Below are 15000 nucleotides of genomic sequence, written 5' to 3'. Positions count from 1 at the left end.
ATAAACAGCGCTGGGATGTTGTCCCCAACGGTGTGTGTGTGTGTGTGAGTGAGTGAGTGTGTGCAGCTCCACTTCAGGCAATCTCCCTGTCATTTTTTCAATTACCAGTGGCTCAGCGCGGTCCCTGCAGGCCAGTAGAGAGAGAGTGTGTGTGTGTGTGGAGTAGCCGCTGAAGACGGATCATTCAGACGCAGGGGCTGTTTATATTTTGATTATGGGTTCCTTTTCCCCCTTCACTCTCTATTTCACTCCCATCCAGTTCACTGCCAGGGCACGCCACACACACACACACACACACACACAAAACACACACACACACACACACAGGAGAGGAAGAGAGATGCACACCATACACAGAATACAATGCACTCACATGCGGGCACACACACACATACAGTACGCACTCTCAGTCAACAGTATACTCACAAAGACGCAGTCATTTCTCAATACGCTCACACACAAGTCACCCTGTACAGCTAGTGTGGAGCACACACACACACACACACACACACACACACACACACACACACAAAGACATTTACTTTGCCAGTATATTTAGCCACTTAAGCTCGTCATACGAGGTCAATTTGTTTGTGTGTGTTTATGTGTGTGATTTCTGTTTCCTTTTAAATCAGTGTCACTGTCTCCCAACATGGTGATCAGTGTCTAAGCCTGGTTCTCCACTCTGCAGGGCAGTATTGTGTGTGTGTGTGTGTATGTGGTGACAGTGAGGTGCAGGGTTGTAGGTGTGTGTGTGTGAGTGTGTGTGTGTGTGTGCGTAGCTTCATAGTAATTCACACCCCGTGTCAGATGTGTGTTCTGGTGCGCTCTTTAGCGTGCCCCGGCCCTTCGCCTCGCAGGAAATGGCCGACTTTAAAGGCCACTTTATCGCCTTTTCCCCTCTTTCCACGCACGAGGATATTCTTCCTCCCCAGCAATAAAAAACCTTTCAGGAACTCGGCGCGTCCCAATTACTGCTTTATGGAGCCACCGCAACACAACGCCGCGCCGCGCCGCACCGCACCGCACCGCACAGTAGCGCACTGCCACGCTTCAAAGTTGAGGCCTGTGTTTTGTACACATTTATTTAACACAGCTGCAGGCTCCAGCAGCCTCCTTTGTCTTCACACTTACCTCTTCTCTGGGCTTTTGTGTGCCAATAGTGTGTGTGTGTGTGTGTGATAATTAGCCAGCAATATGACGTGGGGCGGGGGTCCCTCTAGAGAACGGGGAGGTGTGTGCTGGTGGGCCGTTTATTTAAATACCTTCATTTAGTGTACAGCTCATTACTGAGTGTGTGTGTGTGTGTGACCTTTCAGAGGGGGAAGGACGTCCCTCGCCCTGAGTACTCTCTGCCGCACACCAGTGTCTTCGAGAGTGGGAGAGAGAGAGAGAGAGGAGAGAGGGAGAGAAAAGAGAGAGAGAGAGAGAGAGAGATTAATAAAGGAGTGGGTCAGGTGCGGAGACCTCGGGAAAATCAAAAACAAAAGCAGATCTCTCCGCTGCAGCTCCAGTGTGTGGGATGTCCAGGGGTTTCACCTCCAACTGGGTGACCCCTCTCTGGGGCAGATTCAGTGGACAGTGTCCAACTGGGTGACCCCTCTCTGGGGCAGATTCAGTGGACAGTGTCCAACTGTGTTCAGTGTATGAGTGGATGCTGTAGCAAGGAATGTGTCATAGTGGAAAGGTTTGAGCACCATACTGTGATTCAGTAGGTTCAGTAGATTGAGTGTACACACAACGCACGCACACACACGCACGCGCGCGCACACACGGTCACACACTCTGTGAAATGCACTGGGAGCTGTGCTGTTTTGACATGTAGGAGGTGTAAAATGTGGTGGAGTAATGGGTCCCATCGACAAGGTCAGCAGAAGCCCAGCGGCCAGGGACATGTCTCCGTTTTTGGGGGTCGATGACGAGATTGTCACCAGTGTCCTTTGAGTGTGTGTGTGTGTTTGAAAGTGACAGTTAGTTGGCTTTTAGAAATTCAGATTCCTGGTGGATGAGAAGAGGCCTGTGGAGATTAAACCTCATTGACATGCAAGAGGCATTCAGCTCCTCTTTCCTCTCCTCTCCTAGTCCTCTGGGACACGCCTCTCTCTCTCTCTCTCTCTCTCTCTCTCTCTCTCTCTCTCTCTCTTTTCTCCCTCCGTTAATCAGTTTAACTCGCTCTTCAAACAGCCTGCCTAATTACTGTTCCTCTCTGCAAACGCCCTGCTCCCCAGACTCCTCTCTACTCGTACTCTCTCTCCCTCTCTCTTTTCTCTCTTCTCTCTCTCTTTTCTCTCCTCTCTCTCTCTCTCTCTTCCGATCTCTCCCCCTCTCTCTCTGACCCCTGTCAGTACTGGGGGGGCTCTCGGGGTAACTCAGGCAGACTGTGTTTAGGCATCTTAATGACACTGGGAAGACACCAAGGTGCCCCCCCCTCACACACACACACACACACACACACACACACACACACACACACACACACACACACACACACACAGCTTTAGGGAATCAGCTGAGGTACTAGTGACTTCCTAATTAAGGGCCATTTTCATATCCCTCTGAAAAGAGAGATACTCATACCCATATACAAATGAGCATAAACATACACATGCATGGACACACACTTCCATTAACAGTTGTGACACACACACACACGCTCTCGCACATTTGCCTTCCTGACCCATGGACACTCAGCAGCATAAACCGTTCTCTCACAACAAACCATGCCCCATGCACCCCCCCAAAAAGAAAATTGCACTTCACCTTTTAACCTCCGATTTATTCTCCCATCCAAAATAGAGTCCATATGCACAACAAGGTGTGTGTGTGTGAGTGTGTGTGTGTGTGGATTAGATTGGAGCTGAAGGCTGAGGCGCATAACGATCACCGTAAATGGCACTCCAAAGTGGTGTGTGTGTGTGTGTGTGTGTGTGCGTGCGTGCGTGCGTGCGTCTGAGGCATATAGAGCTCACAGTAAATGACACTCCAAAGCGATGTGTGTGATCAGGGCCTCAGTCCGTGATTAGTACAGCCTGGTGGATTTCATGCACATGTGTGTGTGCTACTCTCCCCAGCTGCACACCAGCACAGAGAGAGATGTGAAACACACACACACACACACCCACACACAAACACACCATGTGCTGGTTGTTCCTCCATTTAGCGTGTGCGTCCCCAGGTGTGTGTTGATGGTCGAACCCTCACATCCAATAACATGAACTCCCAGCAAAGAAAACAGACATCCAGAGAGGCCAGGGTCTGTGTGTGATTGTCTTCCTGCACTTTGCGGCTCACCTTTGCTCTCTGGACCGTGTGTGTGTGTGTGTGTGTGTGTATATGAAGGCCATGTTCACAGACCCATTGTGTGTACCTGCAGCCTCGACACAACACAACCGAAAACCACGGGTGACGACCCCTCCAGACGTTCCATTAGGCATCACCTCTGTTCTCTGCCGTCACCATGGAAATGGAATTGTGTGTGTGTGTGTGTGTGTGTGTGTGTGCACTAATGCATGTGTATCCGAGTTTCTCAAAAGTACAGTAGCGGAACAATTCGGAGGTAGAGAGCTTGTGCCTCACTCGCTCCATAATCTAGCACACATCTCTCTTTTTAAATGAACATGCACAAAGAGAGAAAGAAGGGGGGACAAAGACAAGGAGAAATAGAGAAAGAGAAAAATTAAATGCATTTAATAAATGCCTCACTTCAAATCATGAGCTTTTTCCATGGCCCCATTACTGGCTCTATTCAGAGGCAGATGGCACGCAAGTCATTTACGCGGAGAGACAAAGCCGAATGGAAATATAATTCCGCATTGTGTGGCGCTTTTGTTAGCTGCCGTCAAACTGCTAATGGCCTAGCCTTTGTTTTGCAGCGCGGCGCCCAAACCCTAGTGTCGAATTGCACGCGGTGCCAGAGCGGGGGTAATCGGCCGCCTTTGTGATATTAGATTATAGGGGCAATTAATGGCGTCAGGCCTTAACAACTCTATATTCAGCTGCCCTGCCACAGCTCCACACACACACACACACACACACACACACACACACACACACACACACACACACACACACACAGCCCCGCTCATTATTACACCCACCACTCCAAAATGTCAATGAGCGTGTATGCACAATAAAATGCATGGGATGTCAACGGTGTGTGTGTGTGTATATGAAGGCCATGTTCACAGACCCATTGTGTGTACCTGCAGCCTCGACACAACACAACCGAAAACCACGGGTGACGACCCCTCCAGACGTTCCATTAGGCATCACCTCTGTTCTCTGCCGTCACCATGGAAATGGAATTGTGTGTGTGTGTGTGTGTGTGTGTGTGTGCACTAATGCATGTGTATCCGAGTTTCTCAAAAGTACAGTAGGAACAATTGCCCTAGAGATAAGTGCCTCCATAATCTAGCACACATCTCTCTTTTTAAATGAACATGCACAAAGAGAGAAAGAAGGGGGGACAAAGACAAGGAGAAATAGAGAAAGAGAAAAATTAAATGCATTTAATAAATGCCTCACTTCAAATCATGAGCTTTTTCCGCCGGCCCCATTACTGGCTCTATTCAGAGGCAGATGAAAGCAGCGGCAAGTCATTTACGCGGAGAGACAAAGCCGAATGGAAATATAATTCCGCATTGTGTGGCGCTTTTGTTAGCTGCCGTCAAACTGCTAATGGCCTAGCCTTTGTTTGCAGCCTTGGTAAACCCTAGTGTCGAATTGCACGATTGCCAGAGCCGGGGTGATCGGCCGCCTTTGTGATATTAGATTATAGGGGCAATTAATGGCGTCAGGCCTTAACAACTCTATATTCAGCTGCCCTGCCACAGCTCCACACACACACACACACACACACACACACACACACACACACACACACACACACACACACACACACACACAGCCCCGCTCATTATTACACCCACCACTCCAAAATGTCAATGAGCGTGTATGCACAATAAAATGCATGGGATGTCAACGTGTGTGTGTGTGTATATAATAGAATGCATGGGCTGTCATTGGCGTGGAATGGGTTGCCACAGGGAGAAGTGATTATTATGGGGTTTCATTTCCACCCGTGACTGGCACCAGCGTGGGCCGATTAGCGGGCACGATGCCAAGCGCTCGTTTGCCAGGGACCCCTCTGCACCCAGGTCCCCGTTAAACAGAGCAGCTAGGTGGCGCTCTCGAGACCATCACACTGCAGCCGTTGTTCAGTCGGCCGCACGCCTCCAACACTGCAGCCGTTGGTCAGTTGGTCGCACACGCCTCCAACACTGCAGCCGTTGGTCAGTTGGTCGCACGCCTCCACCACGCTGAGCTGTAATGGGAGGCTTGCCGTGTGGACTTCATCCAGCTGTTTGTCTCCACGTGTGCCAGACCATGCTCAGGTACGCACTGCAGTTGTGTGTGCCAGACCATGCTCAGGTACGCACTGCAGTTGTGTGTGAGGAGCCGTAGCTCACAATGCTGTGGTGTTGCCTTAACCAGCGATTAAGCCGTGTGCGTGCGTGCGTGTGTGTGTGTGTGGCTGGGTGGCAGCTCAGGTAAATGCAGTCATGCACCGCTCGGTGTTCGATGCTCCTAACTGGCCATAAGTGGCACTTAATCACGTGCACCGACGGGCAGAGGATACCCCCAAAACGGCCACATATGGCAGCCGGCCTCCACGGGACACTAATTTACCCCCTTTGTCTCTGTCACGGTGAGGGAGGGGCCCCACCCCCCCCTCTCTGGAGACGTGCACACACACACACACACAAGCGCACGGACCACGCATACACACACACACGCACGCATGCACGCTGTGCCAAGCCCACTTTACGCAGGGGTTTGATGATGGAGTGTGTTGGGATATGGATGGCTTGTTTGATCGTGATACGGCGGTTTACAATCAAGGATTGGACAAGGGCCGCCGCTTGCACTGTGCACATGATGATACCCATACACTCCTGAGGGAGGGAGAGGGAGGGAGGGAGCGTGGGAGGGGGGAGACCCACTGAGGCATCGTATTTACCGCCAATCTTACGAAGTCAAATCAGCCCTTTACAGATTTAATTTAGCACTGACAGCTCCCCTTCTCTCTCCCCCCCCCTCTCTCTCTCTCTCTCTCTCTCTCCCTCCTCTACCTCTATCTATCACCCCCCTCATCTCCCCCTCTGGGTGTGGAGTAGATAGACTGCTCAAAACAGACGCACTGAAGCACAGCCACAAAACAAATGAATGCAAATATCAGATTGGGCTCTGGAGGTGTGCCCCCCACACACACACACACACACACACACACACACTCCCCTCCTCCTGTCCCTGTTGTGTGAGGGGGGAAATGCAGATGAATATGGGCATTAATGGTCTAGTAATGCTCGCTCATATTTCAGTGTTAGAGCAGCCACTGACTGTAAATAGCTTTGCTTTTATGGAGCAAGCGGACACACACACACACACACACACACACACACACGTGCTAACACACATACGCACACACACACACACACACACACACACACACACACACACACACACGCTAACACACATACGCACGCACACACACACACACACACGCTAACACACATACGCATGCACACACACACACACACACACACACACACACACGCACGCACGCATGCAGACATGATCGCCTCGCCCCCGCCACGCCAGCAGTAAATAGATTGAAAAAGGTGTGGAACAACAGAACACAACTGCTCTCTGTCACGAGTCGCCACACACACACACACACACACACACACACACGCACACAGTGGCAGCGTAACAGACTAAGTAATTGAATGATGGCTAACTGCTGTTCGACTGAGTTAGCCTCTTTGTGAGGTCCTCATAGCCATGCTGTTCTGTACTAATTTGTCTGCTACCTGTGTGTGTGTGTGTATAACAGTGCAGTTTGAGTCTGCTAGCTGTGTGTGTGTGTGTGACGCTGTAGTTCATCAGCGCATGGAGAAGCAGCTTCTCTGGGGGGGGCGTTAAGAGGAGCATACCTCTCCTTAAGACAGCGCAGGGACAGACGTCACAGAGGAGTTTAAACAGAGCCGTCAGATGCAGTTACCGGTGACCCTGAGCGCTCTGAGGTGACCTTAGAGCTGACCATATGACCTTGGACCATACGACCTTGGAGCTGACCATACGACCTTGGAGCTGACCATACAACCTTGGAGCTGACCATACGACCTTGCAACTGACCATACGTTTCACTGCTATTTTAATTTCCCCTTCCCACACGCAGGGCCTCCTCTCTTTCTCATGCCCATCTCTCTTTCCTTCTCTCTCTCCTTCTTTCTCTCTCCTCCCTTCCTCCCTCCTCACCTCCGAATCTCCCTCTCCCCCCCCCCCCCCTCATTTTCGATTCCCCTGGCTGCATATGTATAATAAGATTAGCATCTGTGCGAATCATATCTTTTAACGGCTGGCTGTCATCCCACAAATTGCGCTGCGTTTTCCAGGCTGTTGCCAGTCAGTCCCTGCAGATGGCTATCTTATCGCACTGTTTGTTTTCCTCCCTATCCCACTGAGCCCATCCCACTGATAGCGATTCATAGTAATATGTTTATTGAAGTAGTTTCCAGTTGATAAGACTAGGAAAATCTGAACGAAGATTTGATCACCAGATATGTGTGTGTGTGTGTGTGTGTGTGTGTGTGTTTTTTCCTCTTTTTTTTCCATTTTCTTTCTTTGTTGTTGTCTTTGCGAGAAACTGCCAGTCCTTTACAATGACAGCTGTGTGTGTGTGTGTGTGTGTGTGTGTGTGTGGTGTGAAGAGTGTGTGTGTGTGTGTGTGTGTGTGAGTGTGTGAGTGAGTGTGTGAGAACAGTGGGTAGTTTAATGTGCCCTGGTGTCTTCAGTAAGGCAGGGAATGTACATGCGCCACAGTTTTAGCACGGAAGAAGGAAACCAAGGAAGCATAAAATCGGACTTTATTTGGATATCAAGTGAAGCCAGCGTTCCATAATTCTGTTTTATACACAGACCGTGCTGTAAACTGTGTGTGCAAAGGATTTATCTGTGTGTGTGTGCGGTGATCTTTTTTTCCCTCTGACACGCCATATGCTTGTTGCCGTAGGTGCCTGTGTCCATGGCGATGATGACCCCACAGATGATCACTCCGCAGCAGATGCAGCAGATCCTCTCCCCCCCACAGCTACAGGCCCTTCTCCAGCAGCAACAGGCTCTCATGCTGCAGCAGGTAACACACACACACACACACACACACACACACACAGGCCCTTCTCCAGCAGCAACAGGCTCTCATGCTGCAGCAGGTAACACACACACACACACACACACACACACACACACACACACACACACCACACACACACACACACACAGGCCCTTCTCCAGCAGCAACAGGCTCTCATGCTGCAGCAGGTAACACACACACACACACACACACACACACACACACACACAGGCCCTTCTCCAGCAGCAACAGGCTCTCATGCTGCAGCAGGTAACACACACACACACACACACACACACACACACACACACACACACACACACACACACACACACACAGGCCCTTCTCCAGCAGCAACAGGCTCTCATGCTGCAGCAGGTAACACACACACACACATACACACACACAGGCTCTTCTCCAGCAGCAACAGGCTCTCATGCTGCAGCAGGTAACACACACACACACACACACACACACACACACACACACACACACACACAGTTGGTGGTGCTGTGCATGTAAGCATGAAGGTGGTGGTCACGTTGCTTTATCAGTATCCAAACAGTGTGTGACGCCAGCGCATCAGCACGTCCGCCAGCAATCAGCCATCCCTCAGTTGGACACCGGCGCTGTCAATCAGTTCCTCGCTCACTTTTCAGCCAATCACTACGTCCGCATGCAATCAGGACTGAGTATTGGAGGATCCAGATGTTAGGGTGGAGATGCTTGGGGTGTGGGGGGATCCTGACGTTGCTACAGTGTGTTTGGAGGGGGTTAGGGTGGAGATGTTTGGGGTGTAGGAGGATCCTGACGTTGCTGTGAGGAGATGGGAGGAGTGCTGGCATTGCGGAGGTGTGCTATTGGGGTGTGGGGGTGTGGGGGGTGTGGGTTAGTCCAGTCCTGCCCCTTGAGCTCAGATTGATGGCTGTGCTCTGGACCCTTTGATGTTTGTTGGCACCTGCTCTCACCCGCCCAGCTACGCCCCCTTGGCAGCCACACACACACACACACACACACCCCCTCAGGGCACACAAAGCTTATGTTAGAGTCCCGGCATCGCCTCACACACACACACACACACACACACACACACATACATACACACACACACACACGTACGCACACATATACATGTTATTGTATAGAAGAGGGACTGTGTGTTGTGTTTTGCTAAGTGTAAATAGTCATTTGTTTTTATAGAGGTATGTTCATGCTGTATTTACCTGTATGTGTGTGTGTGTGTGTGTGTGTGTGTGACATGATATGGCTCGGGGGCTCAGAGGCACAACCTTCTCTCTTTCACACCGACATGATTGAACAATCACCCCGTCCTTAACACGTCTCTCAAATATTTAACATTGCGCTGCCGACACACACACACACACACACACACACACACACACACACACACACACACACTCCACCCTCCAACCTTTTCACCTCCAGTTCTGATAGAAATGAGGTCATGTCCCACACCCCCCTCACCCAATCTCCACCTCTTCCTCTCGTGTAAACGAGCGGCTGTGATTGGACACGCTCTTTTGAAAAGGAGAGAGAGAGAGGGAGGGGGAGAGGGAGAGAGGGATGGAGAGAGAGAGGGAGGGAGAGTGCGGGTGTGGTGCTGTCAGGCAGAGCTAGCTAAATAAATAATGGGATCTGGGTTGGGGCACGTAGCGCGAGACAGACAGTTGATTTAATAAGGAGCGACTGCAAGAGGCCTGTGGGGGAGATCGGACAAAGAACTTATCAGAATGAAAATATGCAGCAGCCTCTTTAAGAATCTTCCTCTCCTAGCTCTCTCTCTGTTTCTCTCCATCTCTCTCTCGCTCTCTCTTTTCCCTCTCTGTCCCTTTCTCTTTTACTCTCTGTCTCTTTTTCCCTCTCTCTCTCTCTCTCTCTCTCTGTCTGTCTGTCTGTCTGTCTGTCTGTCTGTCTGTCTCTCTGTCTCTCTCTCTCTCTCTCTCTCTCTCTCTCTCTCTCTCTCTCTCTCTCTCTCTGGTTGGTGGTGTATGGTCTTATATGTAGCCCAGGCTCCTTGCTGTTCATGGCCCATTTTACCTGGTCAGTAAAAAGCAGCGGCTTTAACGGGCTGCACAGGCGCATCGCGAGGCTCTCACACACACGGAATGAAGTTATCAAAACGCTTGTGTGTGTGCGCGCGCCACCACTTGACATGTGGCCTCTACATCACACAACCCACAGTGTGTGGGAGGGTTTGTGGGGCAGGGGTGTGTGTGTGTGTGTGTGCACAATGCAATTCAATCCATAGGCATATAATCACCGATATGATTTACATGTTCTGTGTTCGTGTGTGTGTGTGTGTTCGTGTGTGTGTGTGTGTGTGTGTGTGTGTGTGTGTGTGTGTGTTCTGCACCTTAACCTTTTCATTCCCCCGAACCTTTAATTATATCACAGCTGATTTGTTTTTTCTCCTCCTCCATCTTGCGTTAACTAAAGCCAAGGTCAGGGTAATGGGGAGTTAAGGGCACTGGCTCTCAGTGTGGCCAGCGAACGTGGCATAGGACACTGAATCAACTCACACACACACATATACAGACACACGTGAAGGGCCCACTGAATCAAATCATTAAAAAACCCGTAATTATCCTTTTAATTGTTCCCCCAACCAGACCACACTGTTCGCGCCCGACTTGCCCGGGTAATGAGAGTTAGTGGTAGTGTGTGTGTGTGTGTGTGTGTGTGTGTGTGTGTGTGTGTGTGTGTGTGTGTTTGGGGGGGTATGCCTGCGTGTATATGTGCTGTTGGCGCGTGGCGGAGAGTTTAACTCAGCCTGTGAAGCGAGGGAGGAAAGGAGGAGAGAGAGAGAAGCGAGGGAGGAAAGGAGGAGAGAGAGAAGCGAGGGAGGAAAGGAGAGAGAGAGAGAGAAGCCAGGGACATAATGGAACAGATGCACTAAGAGAGAGCAGAGACGTCCGTGGGGCGTTAAATGGAGTTTTGCTACTTGAGTAGCTGCCCTCTGCTCGCTCACACACACACACACCCCACACACACACCCCCCACACACACACACACACACACAGGTACCCCGTGCTGTCAAACTGACAGGTAGGCAGTGGGCTGCATCACTGGGAGAGATTGGAGCTGTCGCTAGGTGACCGGCTAGACGTGGGGCACACACACACACACACACACACACACACACACACACACACACACACACACACACACACACACACACACAGATTCCGCTGTTTCGTCAACTGATGCAGCCACTCAAGAGAAGAAAGAAAGCGGCCCACCTTGGGTCAGATGCTCCTTATTACTAAGTCGGTGTGTGTGTGTGTGTGTGTGTGTGTGAGGCACGTCTCCCTACTTAGACATCGTGTCTCATATTTATGGCTCGCAGCTTCCTGGCCCAGACGTGAAAGCGAGTCTAAAGGCTTGGCACGCTCGGAGTGTGTGAGCTAAGAGACATCAAGGAGAGCCAGGGAGGATCACAGCCCACACACACACACACACACACACACACACACTCACACACACACACACACACAGACTCCTGTAAGCACACACTCACCCTCTGTGTGGTACCATACAGACGCAGAGTTGCACATACACACACACACACTCTCTCACTCTCTCTCACACACACACATACTCTCTCTCTCACACACACACACACACACACACACACACACACACACACACACACACACACACTCATACACACAGAATGTGCATCAGAATTTTTCCACACAACAAGATTCCAGTTACATGTGAAACTTCCAGAATACCCAAGCCCCTGAATATTGTTTGAATATTGTCAATGAATTTACACACACGCGCACACACACACAGACCCACTCAGTGACAAGGTAAGATAAGGACTCTTTATAAGGTGTGTTAGTGGGGACGCACTCTCTGTTTCCTTCCCGTTCAGTGTGTTTGGCGACACACACACACACACACATGCATACACTTGTCCTTTCAGCCCACCACCCCTCACAGTTCATCCCCTCGGTCAACATGTAAGGGCTGTCCGACAGGTCATTCGTGGTGGGGCCCAGATTTTAATCTTAACTTCCTACTAAATTAATAATCTGGAAGCAAAATAAACATCACTGGGCCTTGGGCAAAGTTTGCGGTTAGCTTGCTTACACATTGAGTGTGTGTGTGTGTGTGTGTGTGCAGAACTGGGTGCTGGCCAGACCCTCTCTCAGTCTGCCATGAAAGCAAGCTAAGTGTAAAGCAAACATGGACGCATAACAGGAAGTCATCTTAAAAAAATATATTTAAAAAAGAAATATCTTAGTTACTTGTTTATTTGTTTGCATATATTATGCCTTACTGAATACTAAAGCATGTGTATATTTTATATATTTTAAATATATCCAATTGCGTACTTAAGCCCTTGTATAATTATTTGAATACATCATGTTCATATACATATTTAAGCTCTTAAAGAGGGTTCTTTTCTGTGTGTGTGTGTGTGTGTGTGTATGTTTGTGTGTGTGTTTGTGTGTGTGTTTTTTTTTATATTTAAGCTTTTAAAGAGGGTTCTGTTCTATGCAGGGATTTCTTGACTGGTGCTAGTGACTGTTGTGGACACGCTTGTGTTGTGTTGCCATGTTTGTGTAGTTATGTGTAGTAATAAAATAATAATATAATATAATAATGCACTGCACGCCACACTAAATAGCAGTAGGTGAGATCCATGACCCTTACAGCCCCCTGAGGGATGCCCTCTGACCTCAAACACTTGTTTAACTCAAGGTTCCTGGATCTCTCATTGTGGATGCAAATCAAACCAATGATCACATCTTTACTGGACCCCAACCACCACACACGCACACACACACACACACACACACACGCGCACACACGCACACACACACACACACACACACGCACACACGCACACACACGCGACACACACACCTTGCGCACACACCGCACACACACACACACACACACACACACACACACAGATAAGAGCACTCACACACACGCACACACAAGCGCATTACAGACACACACACGCACGCGCACACACACACACACACACACACACACACACACACACACACACACACACACACACACACACACACACACACACAGATAAGAGCACTCAAAGGGCTCCTGTGGTCTCTTCGTCATCTTTCCTTGTTCTGGTCTTCTAAAGTATGACCGCAGGAAGAGCTTGACCGTTTCCTTGTGTACAGATCTAAACACACACACACACACACACACACACACACACACACACACACACACACACACAGAGGGAGAGAGCAGAGATAGGTTGAGAGTTTCCTTGTGTACAGATCTAAACACACACACACACACACACACACACACACACACACACACACACACACACACACAGAGGGAGAGAGAGGGAGAGAGCAGAGATAGGTTGAGAGTTTCCTTGTGTACAGATCTAGATTTCTCATTTACTGAACAGGACAATCAGTAACCAGAAAGCAAACAGCACTTTTCTACTGAGTAAACAACAGAACACATACACACATTCTACTCTACAGAATACACACACGCACACAGCAAGAGCATGAACAACAGTCCTGTACCACATTAAGCACACCGGTCAAACACACACACACACACACACACACACACTGCCTAACATCCAACCTGCTCCACAGAAAGACCGGTCTGCTAATGAGTTACTGGTACTCAAACAAATTTCTATACAGGACATTGTGTGTGTGTGTGACCTTGCCATAATTATGTACTTTAGTGACCCCTGTTTACATCTGTGCACGTGTTTTGTTTCTACAAATATGTACACTTTTGTGTACGAGCTCACCTGTGTGTGAGTGTGTGAATGCAATGCACTTTGTGTGAGTGTGAGGGTGTAGACCCCCTCAGGTGTGTTTGAAGCAGGTGAGCGCTGGACAGGCAGCTGATTTACAGTCCTGCCCCCCCCCCCCACCACAGCGGTGGTGGCACCAGGTGTTTCCAGAAGATTCTTTAAAGACCGCGAGCTGCACTGAAGTGTTCTGACCGCCCGGGGCTGGACCCGTCCTGTTGGCTCATGCTACTGCTCGTCCCTTTATGGTCAAACCAGGAGGAAAATAATTATGCCCCAAACACACTCCAGGGTGCATAAATGTAACTGTGTGTGTGTGTGTGTGTGTGTGTGTGTGTGTGTGGGGATGTTTTAATCGTGGCTGTCCTGGTTGATTTAGTGTGCGTCATACCCATGACTCAAGGGGCAGAGGTGAGGGACAGCTCTCATCAGATGTGTGTGCAGTGGATGTATTGAGTGTGTGTGTGTGTGTTTAGAGATATTTTAATTGTGAGCTGTGGGGGAGCTCTGTGCAATGGATATGTGGATGTGTGGTGTGTGTGAACGAGCGAGAGAGAGGGAGAACAAGTGATAGAAAGGGAAAAGGAGAGAGGGAGAACGAGTGATAGAATGAGAAAAAGAGAGAGAGGGAGGTTCTACTGTCTATTATCTGCCTGAACAAGCCCTTCAGCTCTCTCGATGAGTCACCAAAGCCTTTGTGTGGCAGTGGACAGAATAAACTCCCAAGATGCAGCTGGGCCTTTGCATGCAGCGGTGTTACTTAGCAGAGGTCAACACGTCTGGGTGCCGCTTGATCTGAGAAACTGCTTTGTCTGAAATTACCTTCACCAAAATCACCAAACACACTCACCCAGAGAAACCTAAAGACACCAAACACACTCACCCAGAGAAACCTAAAGACACCAAACACACTCACCCAGAGAAACCTAAAGACACCAAACACACTCAACTTCTCCTTCTCTCTCCCTCTTTGTCTCCCGTTGTCTCTCTCGCTCTCTTCCTCCCTCCATCC

General features: G+C 49.6%; 1 protein-coding gene across 15 annotated transcripts in view; it reads left to right on the top strand.

Annotated features, from left to right (window-relative positions):
* Positions 1 to 15000, top strand: part of foxp4 (forkhead box P4) — a 149886-nt gene that overhangs the window by 87006 nt on the left and 47880 nt on the right. For 11 of the 15 annotated variants that reach the window (XM_048254885.1, XM_048254887.1, XM_048254883.1 and 8 more), the window contains exon 4: positions 8075 to 8197. In XM_048254885.1, the coding sequence (XP_048110842.1) occupies positions 8075 to 8197 (123 nt within the window). Of the gene's footprint in view, positions 1 to 8074; positions 8198 to 8536; positions 8573 to 8612; positions 8643 to 15000 lie in introns of those variants that run through there. The other 4 variants (XM_048254893.1, XM_048254894.1, XM_048254891.1 and 1 more) reach the window with 2 other exon arrangements.

Source organism: Alosa alosa, chromosome 10 (assembly GCF_017589495.1).
Source record: "Alosa alosa isolate M-15738 ecotype Scorff River chromosome 10, AALO_Geno_1.1, whole genome shotgun sequence".
In the NCBI taxonomy this organism is placed as follows: Eukaryota; Metazoa; Chordata; class Actinopteri; order Clupeiformes; family Clupeidae; genus Alosa; species Alosa alosa.
Note: the sequence above shows the minus strand (reverse complement) of the source record. Positions and strands in the feature narration are given on the sequence as shown.